Below are 25,306 nucleotides of genomic sequence, written 5' to 3'. Positions count from 1 at the left end.
TTCTCTGAATATTTCATGGCCCATGTTCGAACACAAAATTGAATGTATAATTAGTGGGTATGGATAGCGCTCTCACTTCAAAGTAGAAACAGCTTTTCAAAGGTGATATTATTAAAAGGTTGATTAATCTATTAAGTAAATCACTTACCTGGTTGATTCAACAAATTCATCATCACTAAATTCATTGTTGATTATTTCAATTTCCAAGGACAAAATTGGGAAATGCCCTGTTTGGGTAAAAATAGCAGCATAATGTCCTTTTTCTCCAAACTATATAGGGAAATGCCCCTCTTTTGTAACTCGATTTTCTCAAAATCGAGTTAGGCCCTATAGCGGCGTTTTTTAGGAGCCTATAGTGACGTTTTTAGGACCTATAGTGGCGTTTTTTAACTCGATTTATAAGAAATCGAGTTATAGGTAAAAAAAATTAAAAAAATTGCATATAACTCTTTTTCTCCAAACTATATAGGGAAATGCCCCTCTTTTGTAACTCGATTTTCTCAAAATCGAGTTAGGCCCTATAGCGGCGTTTTTTAGGAGCCTATAGTGACGTTTTTAGGACCTATAGTGGCGTTTTTTAACTCGATTTATAAGAAATCGAGTTATAGGTAAAAAAAATTAAAAAAATTGCATATAACTCGATTTTATGGAAATCGAGTTACAAAACGTCACTATAGGTCCTTAAAAACGCCGCTATAGGGCTCCAGAATTTTTTTTTTTTATAACTCGATTTTGAGAAAATCGAGTTACAAAAGAGGGGCATTTCCCTATATAGTTTGGAAAAAAAGGGCATTATGCTGCTATTTTTACCCAAATGGGACATTTCCCAATTTTGTCCAATTTCCAACCACTAATGGTGAAATCAAGGACGAGAGTTTTATTTTCTTGGTCACGCAATTGTGGAAATTTGATCATATTACCATTTATTGAAAGCTCTCTCTTCTTCTCTTTCCTCGTAAGTCGTAACCCATACAATTACATGCACGCACGAGCCAAGAAAAACAGCACTACTAAACAAGGACTAAAGTGTTCAGAAATTTGACAAAAGAAACGAGATGTAAAAAAAAAAAAAAATACTTTTGAATTAACAAAAAGAATAAATGGAAGCTGAATTGGCTTTCATTTATCAATTACAAATCACCCACCAAAAAAAAAAAACATTTGTGTCAATGTCAAGTTATTTTACCCAACATTTTATTCAAACCAATACTACCAAAGAATCAAAAGGTGGGATTTTTGTGTCCCATCCTTGATGTTACTATACTTTAATACAAAGACACAACTTATGTCCAATGCACTAATACACTAGACACGTTGAGATACAAACATGTGTTCGCATTTTAATATGTCAAGTGTATTGATGCATTAGATATAATCTCAACCCTTAATATAACATTAGCAAAAGAATTATATGCTTAGTCTACTAAGACCATTTGTTTTGTGAGTACTGGTAACTTGATGAGCATGTCCAACGGGGGACCTTGCATGGCGAAGGTGCCTCTCTTGGGAGAGTAATTTTGCAAACCTGAAACAACATTATATGCTTTTGCATTAGCTTAATGTGAAAACTAAAAACTAAAATTTTTTCTAAAGAAATTGTAGAATATAATAACAGTTTGATATATTTATTTTTAGTACACCTTTTGAGGGCAGCTTCATTAGTTTCATGGTTAGAAGCCTCACAAACTCCTGTCTCCAAGTTCACCCTAGCAACTGGTTTCTTTAGCAACTCTTCACCAACTTTCACAAGATCATCCATATTTTGTTTTGTGGCCACGTCCACAGAAGTTACTGTCCCAACCAAGGTATCATCCTGCATTGTTTTGATTCAAACTTGTCTACGTTAATTAAGTGAACAAGAACTTTTGACATTTTTTTTTTTTTTTTTGGTAGGCAAAAATGGGGGTTTTTATGGTTATATTATACCCCTGAGCAGGGAGCCAAGCATGAATTGATTACCGCATAACTCGTGTGGGGTTTTAACCCCACCAAGTATACCCACCAATGGACTCCTATGGGTAATGAGACTCGAACCTAGGTGTGGTGCACGAAGCGCCCAAGTCTTACCCACTCAACCAAGCCCCCGTTGGCGAACTTTTGACTTTTATACCACGAAATTTATTACATAAGACATCTATACCAATGTGCCACTTCAATGTTAATTACGTTTTGTTTTATTAAATACAAAACTAAAAATGTAAGAAAAATATCATAGTTTTTACTAATTTTACTATAAAAATGTTTTAAACTAACGTAATAATAAATGTGATCAGAGTCACTTCAACATATAATAAATAAATGTTTAAATTATTTTTTTAATTCATGATGAGAAAGCTGTCACAATATGCAATAAAAATCTCATAATATTTTTATAACACTTTTATTTTTAGTTGTAGTTTTTTTTTTTTTTTTTTTTTTTTTTTTTTTTTTTTTTTTTGAATCCGCAGGTAATTTTTCTCAGAATGAAGGGCTTGAAAAACCACAGAGAGGTGGACATCAACCATGTCTGCACTTGCGTGAGAAAATACATCAATAATTGGGGTGGAACCACCTCTTGTTAACCAGTCCAACAAGCCCCACTTAGCTGCCTGGTGTGCCCTGTATTTTCCTTCAGCTTTTTTTGAGCCAGTTCCTAATGATATCACCAAAAACCTTTCATAGTCCATTGGTTTTATTGGAAAGAAGTCAGAACTTCCTCGAAGGATCTGCTTTGTCACTTCACCAATGGCAAGTAAAGCCTAAGATTGCACCAATTTAGTAATATTAGAATAACGGTTAAATAATTAAATTTTTTATTTTTTAAATAGCTATATATTAAAAAAATATTAGGAAATTTATTATATATAATAATCATTAGGAGTCATGTGAAGTTTAAAAAGACATATACCGGATTATTAGCAGCAACACCACCATCTGTAAGGTTAAATTCTCTCACATTTCCCTCGGGGTCTGCAGTTTCAAAGTAATAAGTTGGAAGATAAGTTGGGGCAGCTGAGGTTGCTATGCAAATATCTGAGAGTAAGGCATTCATGCTTGGGTTTTTCTTTATCTGTTTTCATGACCAAATCAAAGTAAATGTTAGTACAATTCAGCCCCATCATTTGCAGTCACTTTCTTATCCAGGTTTAATCTGAACCAATACATATATTGTGGAAATTAAAGAAAAAAAAGTACCGGGGTAATTAACCAATTAAAAATGAGAAGAAGACAAACCTCATAGCTAGAAAAAATGGTTGGCTGGAGTGTTTTGATGTCAAATGTTGGAATAACAACATTAGTCAATGTCTGTTGCAATTTTGTATGTCCTAGTTTTTCCTTAACAAGGTTATGCAGATATTTCCCATCATACTTTGGTCCAGCTAGAGCTTTGATAATCTTTGTAAGATGAGGAAGTACTGGACAACTGCAATTTGGAAAAAATAATATCATGTTAAAAACCAAAACAAATGGGCCAAGTCAATAATCAAACAGTTATATATATATTAATGATATTTTTATATCTCATACTCTAAATTTTTACCTGTTCTGTGGGAAGATACGAGGGCAGTGGTTTAGGTAGAAATCCTTGATATCCTTGGCAGCAAAGACAGGTCGATTATTTTCATCTGGAGCAGCTAGCATGGCAGTGACAAGACCACCTGTGCTTGTTCCCGAGATAACATCAAAATAATCTGCTATTCTTGCATCTTCACCATCCAGTTTCTGCACCATACATAAGCAAATATAGAGTCAGTACATGGAAAGATTGCATGTTGAACCCTTATAAATGAATGAAAAAAAGTGTTGAATTTCTTTAGGTTTGTGGCATGAAACATGTATGATTAATATATAATATATTTTTCTACCTGAAGTTCAGATTCTAAGAAACTAAGGATAGTTCCTGGGATAACCCCTCTTATTCCACCACCATCAATGCTGAGAACAGTGATTAGGTTTCCATAAGTTGGAGGTTGTAGGGGTACATTTGTTGAGCCCATTGGGATAAAGATGCAGGTAAGGAGAGAGAGAGAGAGAGAGGATTTAAGAGCTTTAGAGAAACTATGAACTTTGAAGGAAGTTAAAAAGAAAGGATTATGTGACTTGATATGTCTTCTTTTCATGGACGTCTGTGTATTTATAGTACTCCTCAGTCATCTCCTTGTCCAAAGATTCATCCGTGTCATTGGATTGGGCCATAAGCCCCAAAAGAAAGTCATTGGATCAAAGTGTTTCAAATTTGACCAATAACTTCTACCTTTTCTGATATTGTTTACGTACATATATACTAAAAATTCACAAACCAATGTAGTGATTCGTGTGAAGTACAAGCATTGCCTCTTACTTTGTCACAAAAATTGTCCCTTTAGGGTCTGGTCACTGTAAGTGAGAATTGTAGGTGAGACCACTTCAGAAGAATTGTAGGTAAGCATGAGTTTGGTTAGACCATAAAGGCAATATGGGTCTGGTTAGGCAACAGGCCTAACAAAGGCGGTCTTGAATGGCTACCTCCAAGTTAATCCCTTCCTAGTGGCCAAAAAAAATTATTATTATTCTCAAGCTTTGCTTTTGCTACATACAATGGCTGCAACATTCAAGAATAACGAAAGAGTCAAACTTGCATTTTACATGTTAATTTGATTCGCAAAAGGTGGCACCTGATGTGTTGGATATATACACGTGAGTAGAATGCTCATATAGAGAAAAAGAAAGGAAGTTGAGAAATTAATATATATAATATAGTGGAGTTCCTATGTCATATTAAGGACTCAATTGGAGTTTTCTCAAGTATTATCTTTCCAACATGATGATAATGTTAGGGAGATAAACACCTTGGACTCAATTGGAGTTTTCCTTAAGTATTATCTTCCCAACATAATGGTAATATTGAAGAGATAAACACCTTAAAGAGACTCCTTGAGTAGTTAATATAATATATAGAGACACATTTGGCTCAAAAGGTCTAAACTCAATGATTAATCACTCATTATTATCATTATTATTCAATGAACGACTTCAATAACACACGTGTACACCCAACCGGTGATCATATCATTGAAAAGTCATTTGGGGTACTTGTCAGAATTCAACCATTCATACAAATGTGTACAATTCAATTACATCTAATGCTTAAAGGAATGTGAAAAACTTGATAATTCTATTGGCCTTAAGCATTTTGTCTTCAAATCGTGTTGAATTATTGACCCTATGTATCTATACCATTTTGCAAATCCTTATTCATTCTTAAAAGATTTGATTGTTCTGTCAAAAGGAAAAGAAGCAAGTCTTACAGCTACGATACTTAGTTTTGGTAAATTTCCCAGTTGACGCAGTCAAACCTTTTTTTTTTTTTGGTAAAAGACATAGTCAAACTTTTGAGAGAGTTGTCTACGTTATCACATTAGGAATAAGAATGATAACAACATTTGAAAAAGACGCGTCAACATACATCATAGGAGACCATTAAAAAAAAAAAAAAATCATTCATAGAAGCAAGTACACGGTGGCATATATTAAAAGAAAATCTTAACGGATGCCCTTAAATTAATGTTTTAATAATTCATTTAAAGAAAATTTTTATAGAAAAAAATAATTAATTTTTTGAGAGTTTTTTCCATTTTTCATAAAAGTGGTGTCAAAACTTTCCTAAAATAGATTATTAATCATTGCTCTATGGGTACTCATTAGCGTGACTCATGATATATTACTTAAGGTTTAAAGCTTTTTCATATATTATAAAAATAAAAAATAAAAAAATAAAAAGTTTAAAGCTTGACTTTCTTTGTTTCTATATTAGGAAAATGCACAAAAGTGGAAACCAGAAAAGTAAATTGTGAAAGATGAGTCTTCTATTGCCCAATTTTGATTGCACAAACTGATAATATTAACAATAACTTTCTTGATAATTGTAAGAGCGCCAATACCCGGCCGCAAGACATTTTTTTATGCATGGCTGAAGGCTTGAAGCAGAGCAAAGACAATACAATTCACATGGATGGCTATAGATCCAACTCAGGATAAACCAAACACCAATTAGAGTAAATACTAAAAACGAACAACAACAATAATAAATAATATATTAAAACTTATAGCTCAATCTGTTTGTCAGAAGACTAGCAGATATCTTTACCAAGCCTCCTCCAGCAAGATGTTTTCGTGCATTAGCTGCCAAATTCAAGTTAGTCTCCACTCACCCAATGAGTTTGTGAGAGACTGTTAGAATATAAGCTCGCAAGGTGCTTAGGCCAATTATTCAAGTTTTCTTGTAATACACTTATATTACTTATACAATGAATCTTGTCTACCTATATATATATATATATATTTTTTTTTTTTTTTTTTGAGAAAGAAATCTAAAAACTTTAATAAATCAAGGCTGAAAATCACCTAATACAAATGGAATAATGTCCATTGGATAGGAGTCCAACCAAACTGAAATAGGGGAACAAAGTCTGGCTCTCTGTGCCAGCACATGAGTAACGGTATTGCCCTGCCTACAAACATGAGAGAAAGAGGTACTCACAAAGGAGTTTACAATACAAAGAGTATCACAAATGAGATGACCACATGAAGCGAATTCCCAACCACCCCATAAAAGGGTCTTCATTACCTGCTCTAAATCTCCCTCAAAAATCACCTTATCAAGGCCAAGATCTTCAGAGAAAAGAGCAGCACGTCTAGCAGCCAGCAACTCCAATACTTCCACTATTGGTGGTTTTGAAATCTTCTCCGCCATAGCAACCTTAACCTCGCCAATGGAATTCCGCACAACCACTTCGACCCCAGCCTTAACCCAAAGGCCTGACATTCTCGCCAACCCGGACCTTATTTCTATCGAACCAAATTGACCATGCCATCGTAGCAAATAGAGGGACCAAATTTGACTTAGTGAAAACCAGTACAACCAACTCTTTGAAGGGGGAAAAGACCAAACCTAACCTAAAAATCCAACCAAAATCCTTACCCCAAACCTCCTTGAGACCGTTGCAACTCCAAAGGGAATGAAGTATGTCCTCCTGAGCACCTGCATAGCGATTACAAGCCACATCTAGCAGAATGTTTTGTTTCAACAGATTATCTTTTGTTGATAGGGAGTTTGTACAAGCCCGCCAGAGAAAGTGTTTTATTTTTCTGAAAAACTGAATTTTCCAAAGCTTTTTCCAAAGAACTCTTTCTTCGAAGTTAGCCTAATTCAAATTTGCCGCGGAGTCCAGAACTTCACATAGTAGACAAAAACCCGATTTGACAAAGTACCTACTGGATTTTTCAAGGGGCCAGGTTAGCACATCGGGCTGAGGAGTCGAGCAAAGAGGGAGAGCTTTTATCCAGGTCGCATCTGGGGGGTGAAAGCAACGATCAATCAACTGAACATTCCACCAGCCCGAGGTCCGATTAATAAGCTTCGAAACAGTAGCCCCCCAATAAAGCTCACCTGAGGAGGAAGCCAAAACACCCTCACCAGTTGGTAACCATCTATCAATGAAAATTCTAACATGATGCCCGTCCCCTACTCTCCATCTAGCACCCGCTTCAATTAGATGCCTAGATCTCAAAATGCTTTGCCAAGCATACGAACCAAAAGATGCATTAGCTTCAAAAATGGACCCATGAGGGAGGTACTTAGCTTTGAACACTTTATAAAATAGGGAGTGCTCATCATGAATCAACCTCCACACTTGTTTTGCAAGAATAGCCTCATTAAACTTACACAAGTCTTTAAAACCCATCCCCTCCTCTTCTTTAGATTTACAAAGCACCTCCTACTTCTTCCAATATATTTTCCAGCAATCCCCTCATTGACCCCACCAAAACCTTCGAGTAAGCACCTCAATATCTTGACAAAGACCAACCGGTAGCCAAAAGCAACTCATAGCAAAGGTAGGGATGGCTTGAACAACGGCTTTTAATAAGACCTCCTTACCGGCTTGGGATAAAAGTTTTTCCTTCCACCCCTGAAGTTTACCCCAAACCCGATCCTTAATATAGTTGAAACTTGCTCTTTTACTTCTCCCCACAACCGTCGATAAACCCAAATATTTCTCATACTCCTTAATTTCCAAAACACCCAAGAGATTTTACACCTGTAACTTGGCCTCATCAATCACATTACCACCAAAGAAGATAGTAGTTTTGTTTGCATTTAATTTCTAACCTGAGGCTCACTCATACTTCCCAAGGATTTCAAGAATCTTTGACACATCTTCCACCTTAGCCCGGTAGAAAAGGAGGCTATCGTTGGCAAACAAGAGATGAGAAATCTTTGGCCCATATTTGCAAAGAGAGAAGCCCTCAAGAGACTTTGCTACCACCGCCTACTCAAGGAGGCCATTTAAACCTTCTGAGCATAGGAGGAAAAGGTATGGAGAGAGGGGTCCCCTTGCCTAATACCCCTAGTTGGAATAATGGTATCCGCAGGCTCCTTGTTCACCAACATCGAGTAAGTCACTAATTCTTTCCATCACCTTTCTGAGAAACAATGAAAACTCATTCTTTCCAACCAACCCACTTACAATGAAAAGTCGTTCTTTCCATCACCTTTCTGAGAAACACCCACTCTAGTCTATCATAAGCTTTACTAATGTCTAATTTCAGAGCTAAGTGACCCACTTTACCTCCTTTCTTTCGCTTCATATGGTGGAGAGTTTCAAATGCCACCAAAATATTGTTAGAAATTGCCTTGTCAAATTGAAAAGCACTTTGCGGTTCAGAAATGATATGAGGAAGGACTTTTTTCAACCTGTTTGCTAGCACCTTAGAAACCAACTTATATAAGATAATACAGAGTGCAATGGGTCGGAATTCAGTGATAAATTTAGGATTTTTAACTTTAGGAATGAGGGAAATAAAAGTATGGTTCAAACCTGGGATCAAACTACCAGAGTTAAGGCAAGACAACACAGCACAAACCACATCATCACCAATGTTACTCCAAAATTTCTGGAAAAAAATGAGAGGCATCCCATCGGGGCTGGGAGCCTTTAGAGGGGCCATTTGATTCAAGGCACATTCAATTTCCCCCCGAGAAAATGGCCTGATCAAACAATTATTCATATCCTCAGTCATGGCTAGTTTAATGGACAAAACCACTTCTTCCACTTCCGTTGGCCTAGAGGAAAGAAATAAATTTTTATAATAGTCCCAAACCATTTCCGAAAGATCACCCTCTCTCGAAACCAACATACCCTCTTGATTGCGAAGCTCCATGATTCTATTCCGACGAAACCGTTGCGAAGCTCTAGTATGAAAGAATTTGGAATTCCAGTCTCCGGAAATCATCCAATGCTCCTTGCTACGCTGCTGCCTCATTTTTTCGTCTAGACGAAGTAGGTCAACCACCTCTAATTTATCTTGATAAACCGATCAACTTGTCTTCCCTTGGCTGCTTCACCTTTAACCGCTTTTAACAACTTTTTTTTTTCCACAATCTCCCTTTTCACATGGCAAAAAGAATTCCTACTCCAATGCTTGAGGCTTTGTTGAAAAGCCTCCTATTTTGAGACCACCACTTCCATAGGAGAGCCCAAAACATTTCTATCCCAAGTCCGGACCACTGTGTTCCTACACCCTAAATCCTCGAGCCACATCTATTCAAAAAGCCAAGGTCTAGAAGATTTGACTATAATCCCCGCAAGACGAATACAGATAGGACTATGATTTGACAACACATAAGTCAAAGTCTGAACGCAAGTTGCCAGAAATAAATCATACCAATCACTGAGCCCACTGCCCTATCTAACCTCTCCCAAACCATCCCTCCATTCGGGTAAGTACTAGACCAAGTGAATTTGTTTCCCGAGTAACCGAGGTCTAATAGATTGCACTCATCCAACACTTCTCGAAACTGTTCAATCTAACCATAAGGTCTAAGCCTGCTCCCAATCTTGTCTACCTATATAAAAGGCAAACCTTTATACTTTATTTTATACAGCTTAATACACAATCTTTTAGCCCTTAACAAGAGGACTCAAGCAAATTACTGACTAGGCTCCATTTCATTGCATTGGAAGCCAATTCAAAGTTCCATGGAATTATGTTACATTAACTTTATATCATTTTTGCAGTTCTTAGATTAACATCAGTTGCGTTTTGTATCTCATTTCTGCAGTGATGAGGTTTCGCGACAGTGCTTCTCTTTTTAGAGTAGCTTTGCAAACCTGCATTATTTAGATAAAAGCTATTGTTATTATTAACAATGTAGATATTTTTATACTTGCAAAAACTTGAATAATCTTACACCTTATGATAGCCTCCTCATTAATCTCATGTTTAGAAGGCTCCAGATTACCCGTCTCTAAATTTACCCTTGAGACCAGTTTCTTTAATAATCCTTCCCCACCACATATCTCACAATTCTCTCTTTTCTCTTTTTGGCCGGTCACTCTCATTCTTGTTCTCCTTTTCTTTTTCATTTTCACTCAACACAACACACATACACACACTCCTCTCCCTCACTCTCCCACCAGTACACTCCTCATCATCACCTCCACCATTTTTTCTAGCAAAATAACTAGAAAACCCTCAAGAACATCATACCTTCACATAAGTTATTTGAGGTAAAAGTTCTAATCTCTTTTGATGGGTATTATGTTATTGTTTGAAGTTATTTTATCCAAGCTTTAATAATGATATTCATGTGATTTAAGAGTTTTGGAAATGATATTCATGTGTTTATATGTATGGGTTTTGGTCTTGGTGGGTGTATTTGATGAGTGAGTTCGTGATTTTTACAATAATGGCTATCTAAGGCTTGTTATGGTGAAAATTTAGAGGTTTGAGTTATAACATATGATAAATGGTGAATATAATTTTTATTGATTATTTGGAGCTAGTTAAAGATTTAAATTGTTTGTCTTTGAGAAAATTATGATTTTGGTGTCATGGGTCACTTGATGATGCTATATAAATCTTGTGGGAAGTACTTATAAAGTGTGGAGGTTTTGATGTTAGATATGACACCTTGAATGATTTATGAGTATAAATGGGAGTCTATGCCTTGCAAATTAAATTGTTTTGAGAAAATTTGAAAGTGGAATACATTACATGTGAGGTTGAATACTAGGCTTGCCTAATTAAATTCTTACTTGGCAATTCCTAATTTGTAGTTAGATACAATCTCAAGCGTTGTGCTCATTATGATAGGTTTGCTTGATATTGTTTAGGTTCTAGCTAATCTTCTTTAGAGCTTGGAGAGTTAGGCTTTTTCCAAGTTGCAAGGTAAATAGCTTTTTAATGGGATTTTTGAAAAATAAACATGTTGCATAAATGATGTTTTTGGGTTAGACACACTTTTGGATACTACCTATGGAAATTATATTTTCCTAAAACTATTGTGTCATAACCTTAATATATGTATGATTATATATGAAAATGCATTATATTTGGTATTGCATTTGCAAAAACGCATGAATTGTTGATATGAAAAAATGAGCATCTTTTATTTAATCTTTAATAAGAAAATCATAGATTTTATGGTATATTATAAAATTTGAAGATGCTTATCTTGCCTTGTTATGTGGAAAATTGATAGAAAATCTCTTGACAAAAATGAAGTTGAAAATCTTACAAATTTTGTGGAAATTATATTATTTAAGGTTTTTCTGAAACTACCTAGTTATAAACTATGTATTTAAAAGGAAATGTATACCTGTGAACTTTATGTGGTTTTAACACCATGCCATGTATGATTTCTTAGTGATCACCCGATTTAGTTTCCGTAGTTTTTGTGACAACGGAATCAAATCTAGGTAAGTGCCCTTTTACTTTGGATGACGCGTTCTTCCCTGCTGTCCATAGGGGGAAGAGATTCCTTAATTGTGTGTGGGTGAGGCTGCTACCCATGGTGTTGTTAGGATTACTGCCCTTAAATCGTATTGTATGATGCTATGTATAATATTAAGTTTGACATTGTGTATGACATTATGTATGACTTAATATTATGTATAATAAATTTGTTTTATTATTATCTGAAATAATGGTAACATGAATATTCGGACATTATCACATAGTCCATGAGATGCATAGTATGTGATTTATTGAAGAGTCACAGAAGATATAAATCACAAATTCTTTGTAAACTCAGAATTATAGTTCGTAGTCGGTGATGAAATTAGGCATTTCATCTGCGAAGACTATAACATATCAATCATGATGATTTGTCTTGATCATGGAAGTGATGACTTCTGGTTGATGTGTTAATATGTTTTAAGAGTTAAGACATATTGAACTGGACCGCTGTGAGATTTATTATTCTCCTAAAGACTGTCAAAGGAATAATAAATCTCACGACTTGTATTTGCATGAACTCTTAATCCTGAGAAAATAATGGACCTGATCATGAGGTGTAGGTTGTTTGATATATCAGGAGTGAGATCTAAAGTTATGGTCAAAACCTCAGTATGTTGGGCAGCCACATTTAGTGTTGATGGAACATGTATTCCCAAGATGGAATTCATAGTCTCTTAACGGAGATATAAAGTATTCCCTTGAGATAAGTTTAATGAGTTTGTTATTCAGAGAGTTAGGCCTAACCACTTTAGTAAAACTAAAGTATATATTTATGGAATTGGATTTCATAAATATATAATGAATAACATTAAAGGATTAAATCGGGTACTCAAGGATTAAGATGTAGTAATTTACAAAGTGGCAGTCTATATTAATGACTTTGTATTACTACGAATATTTTATGAAGGGGTTGCATGTATAATAAAGTCTTGGGATATAATTTATAGATAAGACCTAGAGTGCAACTATATTTATATAGTGGTATTAAATATAGTTAATGGTAACTTTGGACTTGTCAAGAGTTGACAGAAAAGCCCAAGACCCATTGGAGCTAGTGTTTTATTGGTCCATTTTGGTCCCACTCCAAGCCACACACTTAAGCCCAATTGAGAAGGCCCGAAAGGCCAACCCAATTAGATAAATTGGTTAGATACAAAGGGAAAAACGTTCAGATTTTTCAAGAGGGTGAAAAACAACATTGAAGTGGTGTGTATGTGAGTTTTTGTCACTCACTACTCATCCCTTTTTGTTTCCAATTTGAGAGACCACACTTCTTGGGCATTAGTGGAATTGGAGTGAAGATTAAAAGTATTCCCGAGTACTTCAATCTTTGTTTTGAAATTCACCGCTTCAAGGTATGATCTCTTGTCCTCAAAATTCTGAAATTTACTTAGAACGTGTTATCAATATCGAATGAAGTAGATCCGTTTAAAACTTAATTTCCGATGCACTCATCTTTATTTCCATCAGGTGTAACGTCCCGTTAGTTAAAAAAAAAAAAAAAAAAAAAAAAGGGTCGAGATCAGATATTTTGGGTTCCCACGTGCCAAAGCCCCACCTAACCCAACTACCCACTCCCTCTTATCTCTTCTTTGGCTGGCTCACTCTTTGCTTTTCTTTCTTTTCATCTTTTTGGTTTTCTCTCATGCGCTCCTCTCTGCTCTCATCCTCTCCACCGGCACTTCCACACCACCACCACCACCATTTCCACCATCATTTTTCCGGCAAGATCACTGGAAAATAGTTGAGAACTCATAAACACCTTCACATCCTTTTTTTGAGGTAAAAATTTCTCATCTTTTTGGTGGGTTTTTTACACTTCTACTTGGGGTTAATTTTATTTAATCTTTAATAATGATACCCATGTGATTTATGAGCATTGGAAGTGATATTTATGTATTTTTATGTATGGATTTTTTATTGGTGGAATTATTTGATGAGTGGGTATATATATTTTGTGCTATTGATGACTACTTAAGGTTTATGTATGGTGAAAAAATTTAAGGGTTTTAAGTTATAACATGTGATGGTTGGTGAATTTAATTTTTCCCATTGCCATTGGGTTTACTTGGAGTTAGTTGAAGTTCTAAATTTCTTGTCTCGGAAGATATTTTAATTTTGCTTTCATGGGTCTCTTATTGATGTGTAAATTTTATAGAAGTTAGTCATAATGTTGGAGATGATATTAAAGGGGTTAACTTTATAAATTGGAGTTTATGCCTTATGAATCAATTTGTTGAGAAACTTTGGAAGTGGGATATATTATTATTGATGAGGTTAAATACTAGGCTTGCCTAATTAAGTGATTATTTGGCAATTCCTAAATTGTGGCTAGATGCAATTTCAAGCTCTATACTTATTGTGATAAGTTTACTTGATATTGATTAAGTTCTAGCTAATCTCCTTGGAGTTTGGAGAATCATGATTTTGCGGTTGCAAGGTAAGTAGCTTTTTAATGGGATTTTTGAAAAATAACATAAATGTTGTTTGGGTTAGACACGTTTTTGGAAATTACTTATGGAAACTATATTTTCCTAAAAACTATTGTGTCGTAACCTTAATATATATATATATATATATATATGAAAATGCATCATATTTAGTATTGCATTTGGAGAAATGTATGAATTGTTAATATGGAAAAATGAGCATTTTTTATTTAATCTTTGACAGGAAAATCATAGATTTTATGGTATAGTAGAAAATTTAAAGATGCTTATCTTATCTTATTATGTGGGAAATTGATAGAAAATCTCTTGACAAGAATGAAGTTGAAAACCTTACAAACTTTATAGAAGTTAGATCATTTAAGGTTTTCTGAAACTACCTGGTTATAAACTATGTATTTGAAAAGAAATGTATACTTGTGAGCTTATAGGGTTTTAACACCATGCCATGTGTGATTTTCCCGGTGATCGCCCGATTTGGTTTCCGTAGTCTTTGTGACAATGGAATCAAATCCAAGTCAGTGCTCTTTCACTTTGGATGACGCATTCTTCCCTGCTGTCCATGGTGGGAAGAGGTTCCTTAATTGTGTGTAGGTGAGGCTACTACCCATGAGGCCAAGAAAGAGACCACATGCAAGAGAGGTCCTATTTGACGCGCTCTCTCTACTGCCCATGGGGGGAGAGAAAAACCTTGAAGGTATAGGTGAGGCTGCTATCCATGGGGCCAAGAGTCTGTATACCAGAGAGGACAATATCATGCCAGTTGTGAATGGGTGGATCCCCTGACCGGTCTATGTAGTAGTATGGTGATAAATTACCATATGTTAGATTTTATGGCTTTGGAAATTATATTGTTAATGCTCATAGATTATAGTATATAGTTTCAAGGTATTTACTTTGAGAAACTTTGTATTTTATTATTAAATCATTCTTGTCATATTATTATTATTGTAGATGAAACTTGCATTTCCCCCACCCTCATTAATTATGCTACTTACTGGGCTTTGTCTCATTCTATTATTTTATAACCTTTTCAGAGTAGGCAACAGTCTTTTGAGACAACTTTTTGGTAGCTAATAGTAGTTAGACTAACTACTAATGGAGACTGAAACTTTTGTAATGGGTATATTAGATGGTGTACATCTTAGAATAGGCTTGACTCATTCTTTTGTATATTAAAGTGGTTGTGACGTTATTTCCACTGATGGGACAAGCTGATAATATGTAATTAATTATTCAAACCTCTATTCTTTTGTGGCCAATGGTCCTTGTGATTATTGGTTAAAGTCTGACTTACTTTGAGAGTATATTCAATGAAATTATTATAATAATTCTTGATGTTGGTAATTTGATATGATTTATGTGGATTGGATTGTCAAAAAGGAAAATTTACAAGTTCTTTGAGATGTCTTTTTCATACTTTTGACCCTTTGGGGTTTGGGGTGTGACACATGGGGCCAAGAGACCACATGCAAGAGAGGTCCTATTTGATGTGCTCTCTATACTGCCCATGGAGAGAGAGAAAAACGTTAAGGATATGGGTGAGACTGCTGTCCATGGGTCTAAGAGTCTGCATACCAGAGAAGACAATATTATGCTAGTTGTGAATGGGTGGATCCCCTGACCACTCTATGTGGTAGTGTGGTATATTTGTGATAAATTACCGTATGTTAGATTTTATTGACTTTGGAAATTATATTGTTAGTGCTCACATATCATAGTATATTGTTTCAAGGTATTTACTTTGAGAAACTTTGTGTTTCATTATTCAATCATTCTTGTCATATCATATTATTATTATTGAAAATGAAACTTGCATTTCCTCCACCCCCATTAATTATGCTATTTGCTGGGCTTTAGCTCATCCCAATCTTTTACAGTCTTACAAATTAATTAGCTATATCATGAGAATGGAGCTTGCCTTGTCAGTAGTGATTGGAGTTTTATGTTGAATTGGGAGACATACATTACTAATGGTTGGTGATTTGATCTAGTTGTTTTTAAGGGAGCTAGTAGTAGTTAATGTTATTAGAAGTTGGGCTCTTGAGGTTTGTTAGCCTAAGAATTTTGTTGGGATTGCATATTTTAGAGAACATTGGGACTTTCTATTTAAATCATTTAGAGTTTTGTAATATATTTATGTATCATGTAGAGACATAAAATTTTTAGTTATTGTTTATAAATGTGTTATATAACTCTGACTTGTAATGTGGAGATTTTAGTGTGGTTATATATTCTTATCCTATGGAAAAGAAATGAGCTTAAAGAGAGATCTCTTACAGTTTGAATTGTCAAAAAAAGGAGAAATTTACAGGTACCTTTGAGATGATTTCTCATGTTGTGAATCCTTTTGGATTTGGGGCGTGACAATCCTTCTGCAACTTTTGCAAGATTTTCCATATTCTCCTTGGTGGAAATATCAACAGAAGACACTTCTCCCTTCAGTGTATCATCCTGAAATGTCAATGTTAAAATAATTGTTAAATGATTAAAGTTGTCTTTTTCGATATACTTAAACTTTTAGAACAAGAGGTAACTAATTTATCACTCTCATATTAATGTGCCAACATGGGTATTAACTATTAAGTTTAATTATTACCTGAATTCGGAGGTAGTTATTTTCACAATCGAGAGCTTTAAAAACAACAGAAATGTGAAAGTCCACTATATCAGCACTTGCTTGAAGGAACACAGCCACCAATGGGGCAGAGTGACCGCTAGTTAACCACCCAAATCTACCCCACTGAGCTGCTTCTTTGGCGGTGTATTTCTCGTCAACTTTTGTTGAACCAGTTCCTACTGATAGAACAAGAAATCGACCATAATCTGCTATCTTTATGGAACTGAAGTTAGGACTCCCCCGGTTAATCTCTTTTGTCACTTCACCAATGGTGATTAAAGCCTATAGAATCATATGAAAATTAGACAATGATATTGATGTTTAAGAGAGTATGACTTCTAATAGAATAAAAAAAGTGACGTATATTAAACTTATTACCGGATTATTATCAGCTACACCACCATCAATAAGATAGAATTTTCTCACTCTTCCAGTTGAGTCTTCGGTATCAAAATTATGGGCAGGGAAATATATATGTTGGGGCAGCTGAGGTTCCAATGCATATATCTGAAAGTAAAGCATCAAAGTGTGCATGGTTCTTTACCTAATTAAGGCATGGATACAAATATATGTTAAGTTCTTTTTTGTTTAAGTGAAGTGTTAGTTCCTTCTCATTCGACTGGATTAATTTCAGGTAAAGTTAAAAACTTGGATTAATTTGAAGACCTCATAGCTGGAGAAAATGGCTGGCTGGAGTTGCTTGATGTCAAAGGTTGGGATTACCACATTGGTCAGTGTGTGGTGTAATTGAGTATTCCCAAGTTTTTCCTTCAGAAGGCTATGAAGATACTTTCCATCGTATTTTGGTCCTGTTATGGCTTTGATCAATTTTGTTGCTTGAGCAAATGGAGAACTGTTGCTTAAGCAGATTAGTATAGTGTTATTTAATATGGAACAAGACATAGTGATAGCATGAAAAACATTGAGGCTTAATTGTTACCAGTCTTGAGGAAAAATAATGTTAGGTCCATTATCAAAATAGAAGGCCTTGATGTCTTTGGCAACATACATGGGGCTTTGTTTTCATTTGGTGCAGTTAGCATGGTAGTCATAAGACCTCCTGTGCTTGTCCCTGCGATCACATCAAAATAATCTGCAATTCTAGCTTCGGGGCCATCAATTTTCAGCACCATAAGGTAAAAAATGATTTTTTTTTTTTTTTTTTTTTTTTTTTTCCATGTGAAAAAAATAGTCATGTGTTAATTGCCATTACTATTTTGAATAACTTATATGTAGTACCACTTTAGTCAATTTTTATAAAGCTCAAGCTTGTCAAATGGTCTTCTAGAAGTTAATCTACACGCTTGGCTTGTAAGTGACTATACTGGGATGAAACTCATGAAAGTTAATAATCAAACCCATTTTTTATTTTGGGGAAAAAAAAAAAACAACAACAACAACAACAATTATGCAAGCTACCAATGATTGATTTCTTTTTCCTATTAAATAAGAACTTTAGATTGAAAACTAATATTTCAAATTTATGCACATAGATACATGTGCCAACTGGCTGGTATATAACAATATTGTAACCTGTGACTCAGACTCAAGGAAGCTAAGAATGATTCCTGGAATAATCCCCCTTATTCCACCTCCATCAATGCTAAGAACAATAATGAGGTTTCCATGTGTTGGAGGCCGCAGTGGTGATATTATTTTTTCCATAAGGGACTGGGATGAGAATATAATTATGGGCCTAGGAGGTTAATTTTGCTGCCGGAAACTACATAGTGCCAATCTATTTATAATCATTTAAGCTTTCAACCCCTGGTTAGAAATCAACATTTTCATCATTTTTATGGGACTAATAATGCTGTAATATGGACCACATGCATACATAGTGGTTTCTTCAATATGGTTTGAGTTGATATTTATCTTTATCATTGTCAGGAATACCAGAGGATTCCATTTCCTTGTAGTGATCTTGCTTTAGCAAAGAAGAAATTGCATCATAGACGCTACATATACAGGAATTGTAGTTGAGAATCTAGGAGAATTGTAGGTAAGAAGAATTAGGTGAAGTGATATCCTAATGGCAATGTGGTTAGTGGATTTCATCATCTAGCAAAAAGGAATTTTAAGGTGGTAAATATTTTGGATATAAAAATCCTATCCAATGACTGTTTTTTGGTTTAATTTCAATAAGTCTAGGGATATAAAATTTTTCATAGTTTCTTTTACAACAGTGGAGATGATATGTTATGATTGATATATAATAAAATGATGTTACTGGTGTGAGACTATATAAAAAAGTTAGGCGTCTCTAACATTATTCTCTTGATTTTCAATCTCAAGTTGTAGTGCATAAGTGTCCATGTGCACACTCTAGGGCAAATGTCTAGTTGTTGTGCTCAATAATTAGCAAACATTTTAATCACTAGTTGAAATATGGATTTTTTCCACAAGTAGTGGCAACCTATGATGATTGGAATGCAGAAAGTTCAATTATTAGATTACACTGGTTTTGAAAGATACAATTCATAATGATGTGCATTGGGTCACATTTCTTAGGTCATTTAAGGTTCGTTTTGAGCAATTCATAGGTATGGTTGTATATATTACTAAGTATACTAAGATTTTACTCATTTTGATATGTTTAAACATTTGATCTAAATTCCTATTCTCGTCACAATAATAAGTTTCAAAATATTTATATAGTTTACTAAATTTTGGTTAAGTTTTAAATTATAGTCATTTTTTAATGTATTTTTACATATTAAATTTATTAAATAAGATCTAATTAATAGTAAATCCAAATCTAAAATGTTAATTTAGTGCCAGTTTGGTACAACTTATTTTCTAGTATGTTCTTTCAAACAGGGTGTGAGATTGGATTAAATTAATCGAAACTATCTAAAATCTAGATTTTGCTCACGAGTCACAATGCCTTTGCAGGTTCACAAATTAATTTCGGTTTCATTGATTATATTTTTTTATGTTTTTGTTTTTGGACTTGATTAAGATTCTGAAGTAGTGCTCTTCTTCAAAATCATATAGCTCACCTTATTACACATTTAATGAAAAAAAAAAATCACAAATAGTTCTTATTTGTAGCGTTTGCATCAAACTTTCAAATCTATATATTCAGCTAACTTTTTTCATAACATAAAAGAATAAACGAATAATGAATTCTTTTTCTTGTCAACTTGTACAGTGTACACACAAAGTAGTCAGAAATTTAAACCAAAAAAAAAATCAAAAGAATCATTGGAATTAATAAATGTACATTTCTTTCTCTCTTTCTTTCTATGCAGGAGTAACTAAGGTACCATTTTTGGACTAATATATATATATATATATAGACTGGAGATCATTAATAATCTGATGTAGTAATCGGCATTAGAAGTGCCTTTTCGTGTGTGGAGATTTTGCATCTCGAAGCATCCTTTCTCGTGAGAGTATTTTTGCAAACCTGTAAGTAACAAAAATTTTACGTGAAATTAGTATTGTGAGAAATATTTTATGATAATATATAGATTATAAATATAATATAATGGCATGTAATTGTGTATTTGTGTATGCATGCATGTTCTTCCATACTTTTTCAAAGCCTCCTCATTTGTGCCTCCATTTTCGACTGGTTCTGACAAACCTGTCTCTAAATTCACCCGTGATACTGGTTTCTTCAATATTCTTTCTCCTATATATTGAAGTTTTTCCAAGTTTTGTTTTGTAGACACATCAACTGAAGCATCTGTCCCGGTCAAGGTGTCATCCTAATGTCATATTTCAAAAGACTAGTCAACACTAAATAACTTCATATGAATTCAACATAAAAACCTAGAGAGAAACCAGAAATTTTCTTACTTGAATTCGAAGGTAATTATGTTCTGAACGAAGAGCTTGGAACAGCACAGCAATATGGACATCAACCATATCTGCACTTGCTTGAGTAAACGCATCCACTAGTGGAACAGAACCACCATGATGTAACCAACCCAGAGTACCCCACCTGGCTGCCTTTTTAGCATTGTATTTTTCTGCTGTCTTTGGTGAGCCGGTGCCTACTGAAATTACCAGAAAGCGGCCATAGTCCATGGGTTTGATTGGGAAGAAATCAGGATTTTCTTTGAAGACCTGTTTACTCACTTGGTTTATGGCTACTAATGTCTGGACCATGGTGCCAAAAAGAAAAGAAAAACACTATAAAGATTAGCTTTTCTTGTGTTAAAACTTTTAACTCTAGAATAAATTGCATATTTTGTTCTCAACTTTTGATCTTTTCTTTACAAAATCATCTATATGCTTTAAAATGTTTCATATTAATCCCTCTACTTTCAATATTAAAAAAAAAAAAAAAACAATTATATATCATCATTTGATTGATGAAAAATGCAATATGACAAACATAATTCATGCCATATCCTAAGCTCTACATTATCAAAGTGACCTCAATTTCATGAATTCAATTCAATACATAAAAATTTTTATCCATTAGATATATAAGGATGATTTTCAAATAAATGTCAAAAGTTGAGCGTCAAATATGCAACTTAAAATTAACTTTATCTCTCTAAATGATTATATACCGGATTGTTTGCAGCAACACCACCATCTATAAGATTGAATTTTCGAACATTCCCTTCATTATCTTGGTTTTTGAATTGGTAGGTAGGAAGATAAGTTGGAGCTGCTGAAGTACCGATGCATATGTCGGACAATCGTGCATCCAAACAAGGGAAGTTTTTCACCTGCATGAAGATAGAATTTTCTCTTAGGTTGCGTTTCGATTTGAGGATTTACAATTAATCATCTAAAAAACAATTGTTATCATAAATTGCTTAATATAAATTTAACAACACATGATGATGTGAGTTTTGAAAATTTTGCTTGAGCAAAAACACGCGTGATAATATGGATTTGAAATGACATCTTTACATATTCACAATAAATGCACTTATTAACAAAGGGAAATTCTCTTCATAAATTTCATCAATAAAAAAAAAATTATATAATAATTTCATACTCTATATTCAAGTCATTGAAACTAAATAATAAAGTCCAATTCATCAAAAAAAATAATAATAATAAAGTCCAAATCATTCTCTTTAAATTCACTTATACAAACAAATCATTAGGTTTTTTCACCATAGCTTTTTATTTCAAGAGAAGCTCCTCAGACTCTTTCATGCACTTCCAATTAAGGGACTAGACGACTAGTGAACAATATTTAATAATAAGGTTTCAAAATCCATGCAACACAATTTTTTTAAGGGAAAATCATGGTATATACTTGTGAATTGAAATTAATATTTCCTTCTTCTTCTTTTTTTCAATATCTTTTTCCTATATTGAGTTAAGAAAAAATTGAGTTCTAGCCACATCATACTTGAATAGTAAACCTAATATACTATTTCAATTAAGTGGCGCAGAGTCAATGTCTTTGTTCTATTTTTCTAGTTTGCCTTGCCATTGAAAATGAAAGATTTCTGTTTCCTAAAAGTTTTTAAGTTTCATTAATTTTCTGTGTCTAAACTCTAAAGTCTATTCTAAACTAGCCCTATTTATTTCCTTTTTAAGACTTCAAAATTTCAATTGTTGTACAGTACTAATAAATACAAGACTATAGAAGGAAACAATTCAAGAGGGTCAAATTTCGTGGTATGGCGCTGACAAATAAGACGATTTTGTATAGGGAAAGAGAAAGGGAGAGAAATAGACCTCATAGGATGAGAAAATGGTTGGCTGTAAATGCCTGATATCAAAAGTTGGTATCACAACATTCGTCAAAGTGCTATGCAGCCGAGTCTCTCCTAATTTCTCCTTCACAACCTTGTGAAGGTATTGCCCATCATACCTAGGTCCTCTCAGTGATCTGTATATTTTTTGGATTGCTCCACACAAGCCTCTGCCATTGAAACCAATATATGAATGCTCTTGTTAATTGGTTAATTAATATTTACAAATCCAAAAGATTCAAAGCATGAAACAAAGCTCAGATATATAGTGGCGGCTCTACATACAAGCCGGGTAGTCACAGGACCATCCTGATTTGCAAAATAATGTGTATATATATATATATATTTCAAAAAAAAAAATTGTATGCTAAAATAATTTATTGTGACCACCCTAATAAAAATTTTGAATACCTTGACTTGAGAATTACAAAGTTTTGGATTTAACAAAAATAAGAGTAATGCTACTATATTCACAACATTTTTATAATAATTTCACAACAAATCTAATGTATACTGATTCTAATCTGGGCCTAGTACTAATATTATTTTTTATCCACTAATAACAGTTTTTTGCATAAGATTTATTATAAAATGTTGTGGACATAGCATTACTCCAAAATTAATTCTACCCGCAAACATAATCCTTAATCATTTTTTTTTTAAATCTTAAATAACAACAATAAATATTAGGCCAAAAACCAACAAACATAAATCAAACAAAAATAAGAAAAGACCAAACAACAAGAATTGAGCAAATTATTCAACAAAAAGCCTACTATAAAACAAAAGGATAAGATTTGTAGATTGTTCAACCTATTCAATAAAATAATCTCTAATTATATTTTTCCTTAAAAAATGGTACCAAAAAAAAATATTGTGGTTGTGAGTTCTTCTTGATAGTGACAACAATTATACTTTTTTCGGCTTTGTAATCGCAAAAAATTTTGCTCTCTTTAGCGACTTGACTCATAGTTGTAGTAAATATTCAAGTTATCACTTTATTAAATTTTATATAATTTAAATTTTTTAGTAACTATCCTAAAAAAATTTCTTAGAGCCGTCACTGCAAATATACCACATGACCTTGATACCATATTCTAACACATACGTGTATACATATGTAAGGGCAGTCAAGTATGAAGATTTACCTCTTTTGTGGGAAAATTTTGGGACAGTGTTCAAGATAGAAGGGCTTAATATCTTTAGCAGCAAAGAGAGGACGATTGTTTTCATCTGGAGCAGTTAACATGGAAGTTACAAGACCACCTGTGCTTGTTCCCGCAATGACATCGAAGTAGTCTGCAAGTCTAGCGTCCTCACCATCCAACTCCTACCATTATTGTCAAATTATGTATAGTCAATATGGCTTTTATAACATTATATACATATATATATTTTTTCAACATTTACATGACATTAACTTAAATTGTTCTTTTGCAACTATTCTATTCGAGATGAGTTTTATTTCATGGATCAAGTTTAATTAATAATACGCACGTCCACAAGCATTGGAAATTGTGCAATAACTAATATTTTGAAAGTCATAACAATTATGTCTTTGAATACTTTAAGACCTAACACTACCTAGCAAATATTCACAACATTCTTATATATAAATTATTATATAATGATCGAGTTTTAGTTTCTTAAATCTAGTTTAATAATATACTCTTGCACAAGTACAGGAAATTGTGTAATACTAATATTTTGAAAGCCCTAGCTGCTAGCTAGTAATTATATCTTTGAATACATTTAAGACTCAACCCCACCTACTAGTAATCCTGCAAAGTATACCTGAAGTTGTGATTCAAGGAAAGCTAAGATAGTTGCAGGGATGATCCCCCTGACACCTCCCCCATCAATGCTGAGAATGGTGATCAAGTTCCCATAAGTAGGGGGTTGAAGTTGAAATGACAATGTTTTTTCCATGAGGAAGATGAAAATGGTAGGCAAGTGATCGGAAAGTTGCAATATAAAAGAATGCCTTAGGTTTTGTAAGGAATAAGATCAAAGAAAGCTAAGTTTGTGTTCGTACATTTGATCCATCAACCACCTATTTATGGCCTTAGGTTGTGGTTACAGAAAGATGAAAGTTCAGGGAACATGCAATGGTCAAAGGGTACATGGTGGAACAAGAGACTCCACTTTATCAAGTTTCACTTTGAATCTTTCTCTAGTCCAAACAATCTCATAGTCTATATATTTCTAGGAGAATTGAGAATTTGAGAATTTTACCACATGGGAAATTGAGAATTGTCCAATATATAAGTTCCACAAACTACAAGCCGTTTTATGATCAGCTGTGCACTCTTATGAGAGTTGGTCTTGGACCCAAATGATAAAAAAACAAATTAAGAAGTAAATATGATGTCTTTCCTCTGCGAATATCATGGATTAATCTAGGCAGAAAAGGACGCTTCAAATTTAGTAACAATCTCAACCAACATATTAGAACATCATATATAAGAATTGAGACCCTTTAAAATTTTTAGTACAAGTTCATCATGGAATTTATTGATTTTTAAATGAATGGTTTAAATTTTACGATGCTATCAATCCTTTAAAGAGATATTATAAATTAAATTATTTTCTAACTAGAGTTACTTGATCATAATTCAAAAGACTTAATGGTAATGGTAAGCCCAACTCCAGCTAACAGTCTAATAGTAGTACTACAAGAATAGGTTCAGTAGCAGCATATGATAGCCAATATGCATTACTCTGATTTGATTATTTTTTTCACCTGGACGTAACACGTTTCAATTATGTGGTGGAAGTACCATAAAATAAATGGAATCTTT

At 33.9% G+C, this 25,306-nt stretch overlaps 2 protein-coding genes, 1 long non-coding RNA gene and 1 pseudogene across 3 annotated transcripts; 1 reads left to right on the top strand and 3 right to left on the bottom strand.

The window, feature by feature from the left end:
• Nucleotides 1-1,064: 1,064 nt before the first annotated feature.
• On the bottom strand, nt 1,065-4,083 carry LOC112034773 (patatin-like protein 2). Its single transcript, XM_065760148.1, has 7 exons — nt 3,846-4,083; nt 3,521-3,702; nt 3,214-3,403; nt 2,888-3,049; nt 2,439-2,738; nt 1,641-1,816; nt 1,065-1,525 (listed from the first exon to the last, which is right to left on the bottom strand). The coding sequence occupies exons 1-7, from the start codon at nt 3,975-3,977 to the stop codon at nt 1,408-1,410; spliced, it is 1,260 nt and encodes a 419-aa protein (XP_065616220.1). The 5' UTR covers nt 3,978-4,083; the 3' UTR covers nt 1,065-1,407.
• Nucleotides 4,084-13,340: 9,257 nt separating this feature from the next.
• Nucleotides 13,341-15,160, top strand: LOC136061818 (uncharacterized). Its single transcript, XR_010623681.1, has 2 exons — nt 13,341-13,542; nt 14,698-15,160. It is a non-coding gene; the product is annotated as an uncharacterized LOC136061818 (long non-coding RNA).
• A 1,234-nt stretch (nt 15,161-16,394) lies between these two features.
• On the bottom strand, nt 16,395-18,492 carry LOC112034780 (patatin-like protein 2; annotated as a pseudogene).
• Nucleotides 18,493-18,676: 184 nt separating this feature from the next.
• Nucleotides 18,677-24,452, bottom strand: LOC112034778 (patatin-like protein 2). The gene is made up of 8 exons (XM_024067596.2): nt 24,300-24,452; nt 23,654-23,835; nt 22,489-22,675; nt 21,357-21,518; nt 20,635-20,937; nt 20,368-20,543; nt 20,177-20,239; nt 18,677-18,785 (listed from the first exon to the last, which is right to left on the bottom strand). The coding sequence occupies exons 1-8, from the start codon at nt 24,432-24,434 to the stop codon at nt 18,677-18,679; spliced, it is 1,317 nt and encodes a 438-aa protein (XP_023923364.2). The 5' UTR covers nt 24,435-24,452.
• Nucleotides 24,453-25,306: the final 854 nt, after the last annotated feature.

Source organism: Quercus suber, unplaced genomic scaffold (genome assembly GCF_002906115.3).
Source record: "Quercus suber isolate HL8 unplaced genomic scaffold, Cork oak 2.0 scaffold_17, whole genome shotgun sequence".
Lineage (NCBI taxonomy): Eukaryota > Viridiplantae > Streptophyta > Magnoliopsida > Fagales > Fagaceae > Quercus > Quercus suber.
This window is presented reverse-complemented; position numbering and strand designations above follow the sequence as displayed.

Bases quoted from the DNA above. Each gene is read 5' to 3' on its own strand.
- LOC112034773 (XM_065760148.1), bottom strand. From the start codon at position 3,977: ATGGGCTCAACAAATGTACCCCTACAACCTCCAACTTATGGAAACCTA. The intron at 3,703-3,845 runs GTAGAAAAATAT...TGTATGGTGCAG, and splicing joins TCTTAGAATCTGAACTTCAG to AAACTGGATGGTGAAGATGC. The intron at 3,404-3,520 runs GTAAAAATTTAG...TCCAAATTGCAG, and splicing joins CGTATCTTCCCACAGAACAG to TTGTCCAGTACTTCCTCATC.
- LOC112034778 (XM_024067596.2), bottom strand. From the start codon at position 24,434: ATGGAAAAAACATTGTCATTTCAACTTCAACCCCCTACTTATGGGAAC. The intron at 23,836-24,299 runs GTATACTTTGCA...CAATAATGGTAG, and splicing joins TCCTTGAATCACAACTTCAG to GAGTTGGATGGTGAGGACGC. The intron at 20,938-21,356 runs GTATATAATCAT...ACCATGGTCCAG, and splicing joins GTGTTGCTGCAAACAATCCG to ACATTAGTAGCCATAAACCA.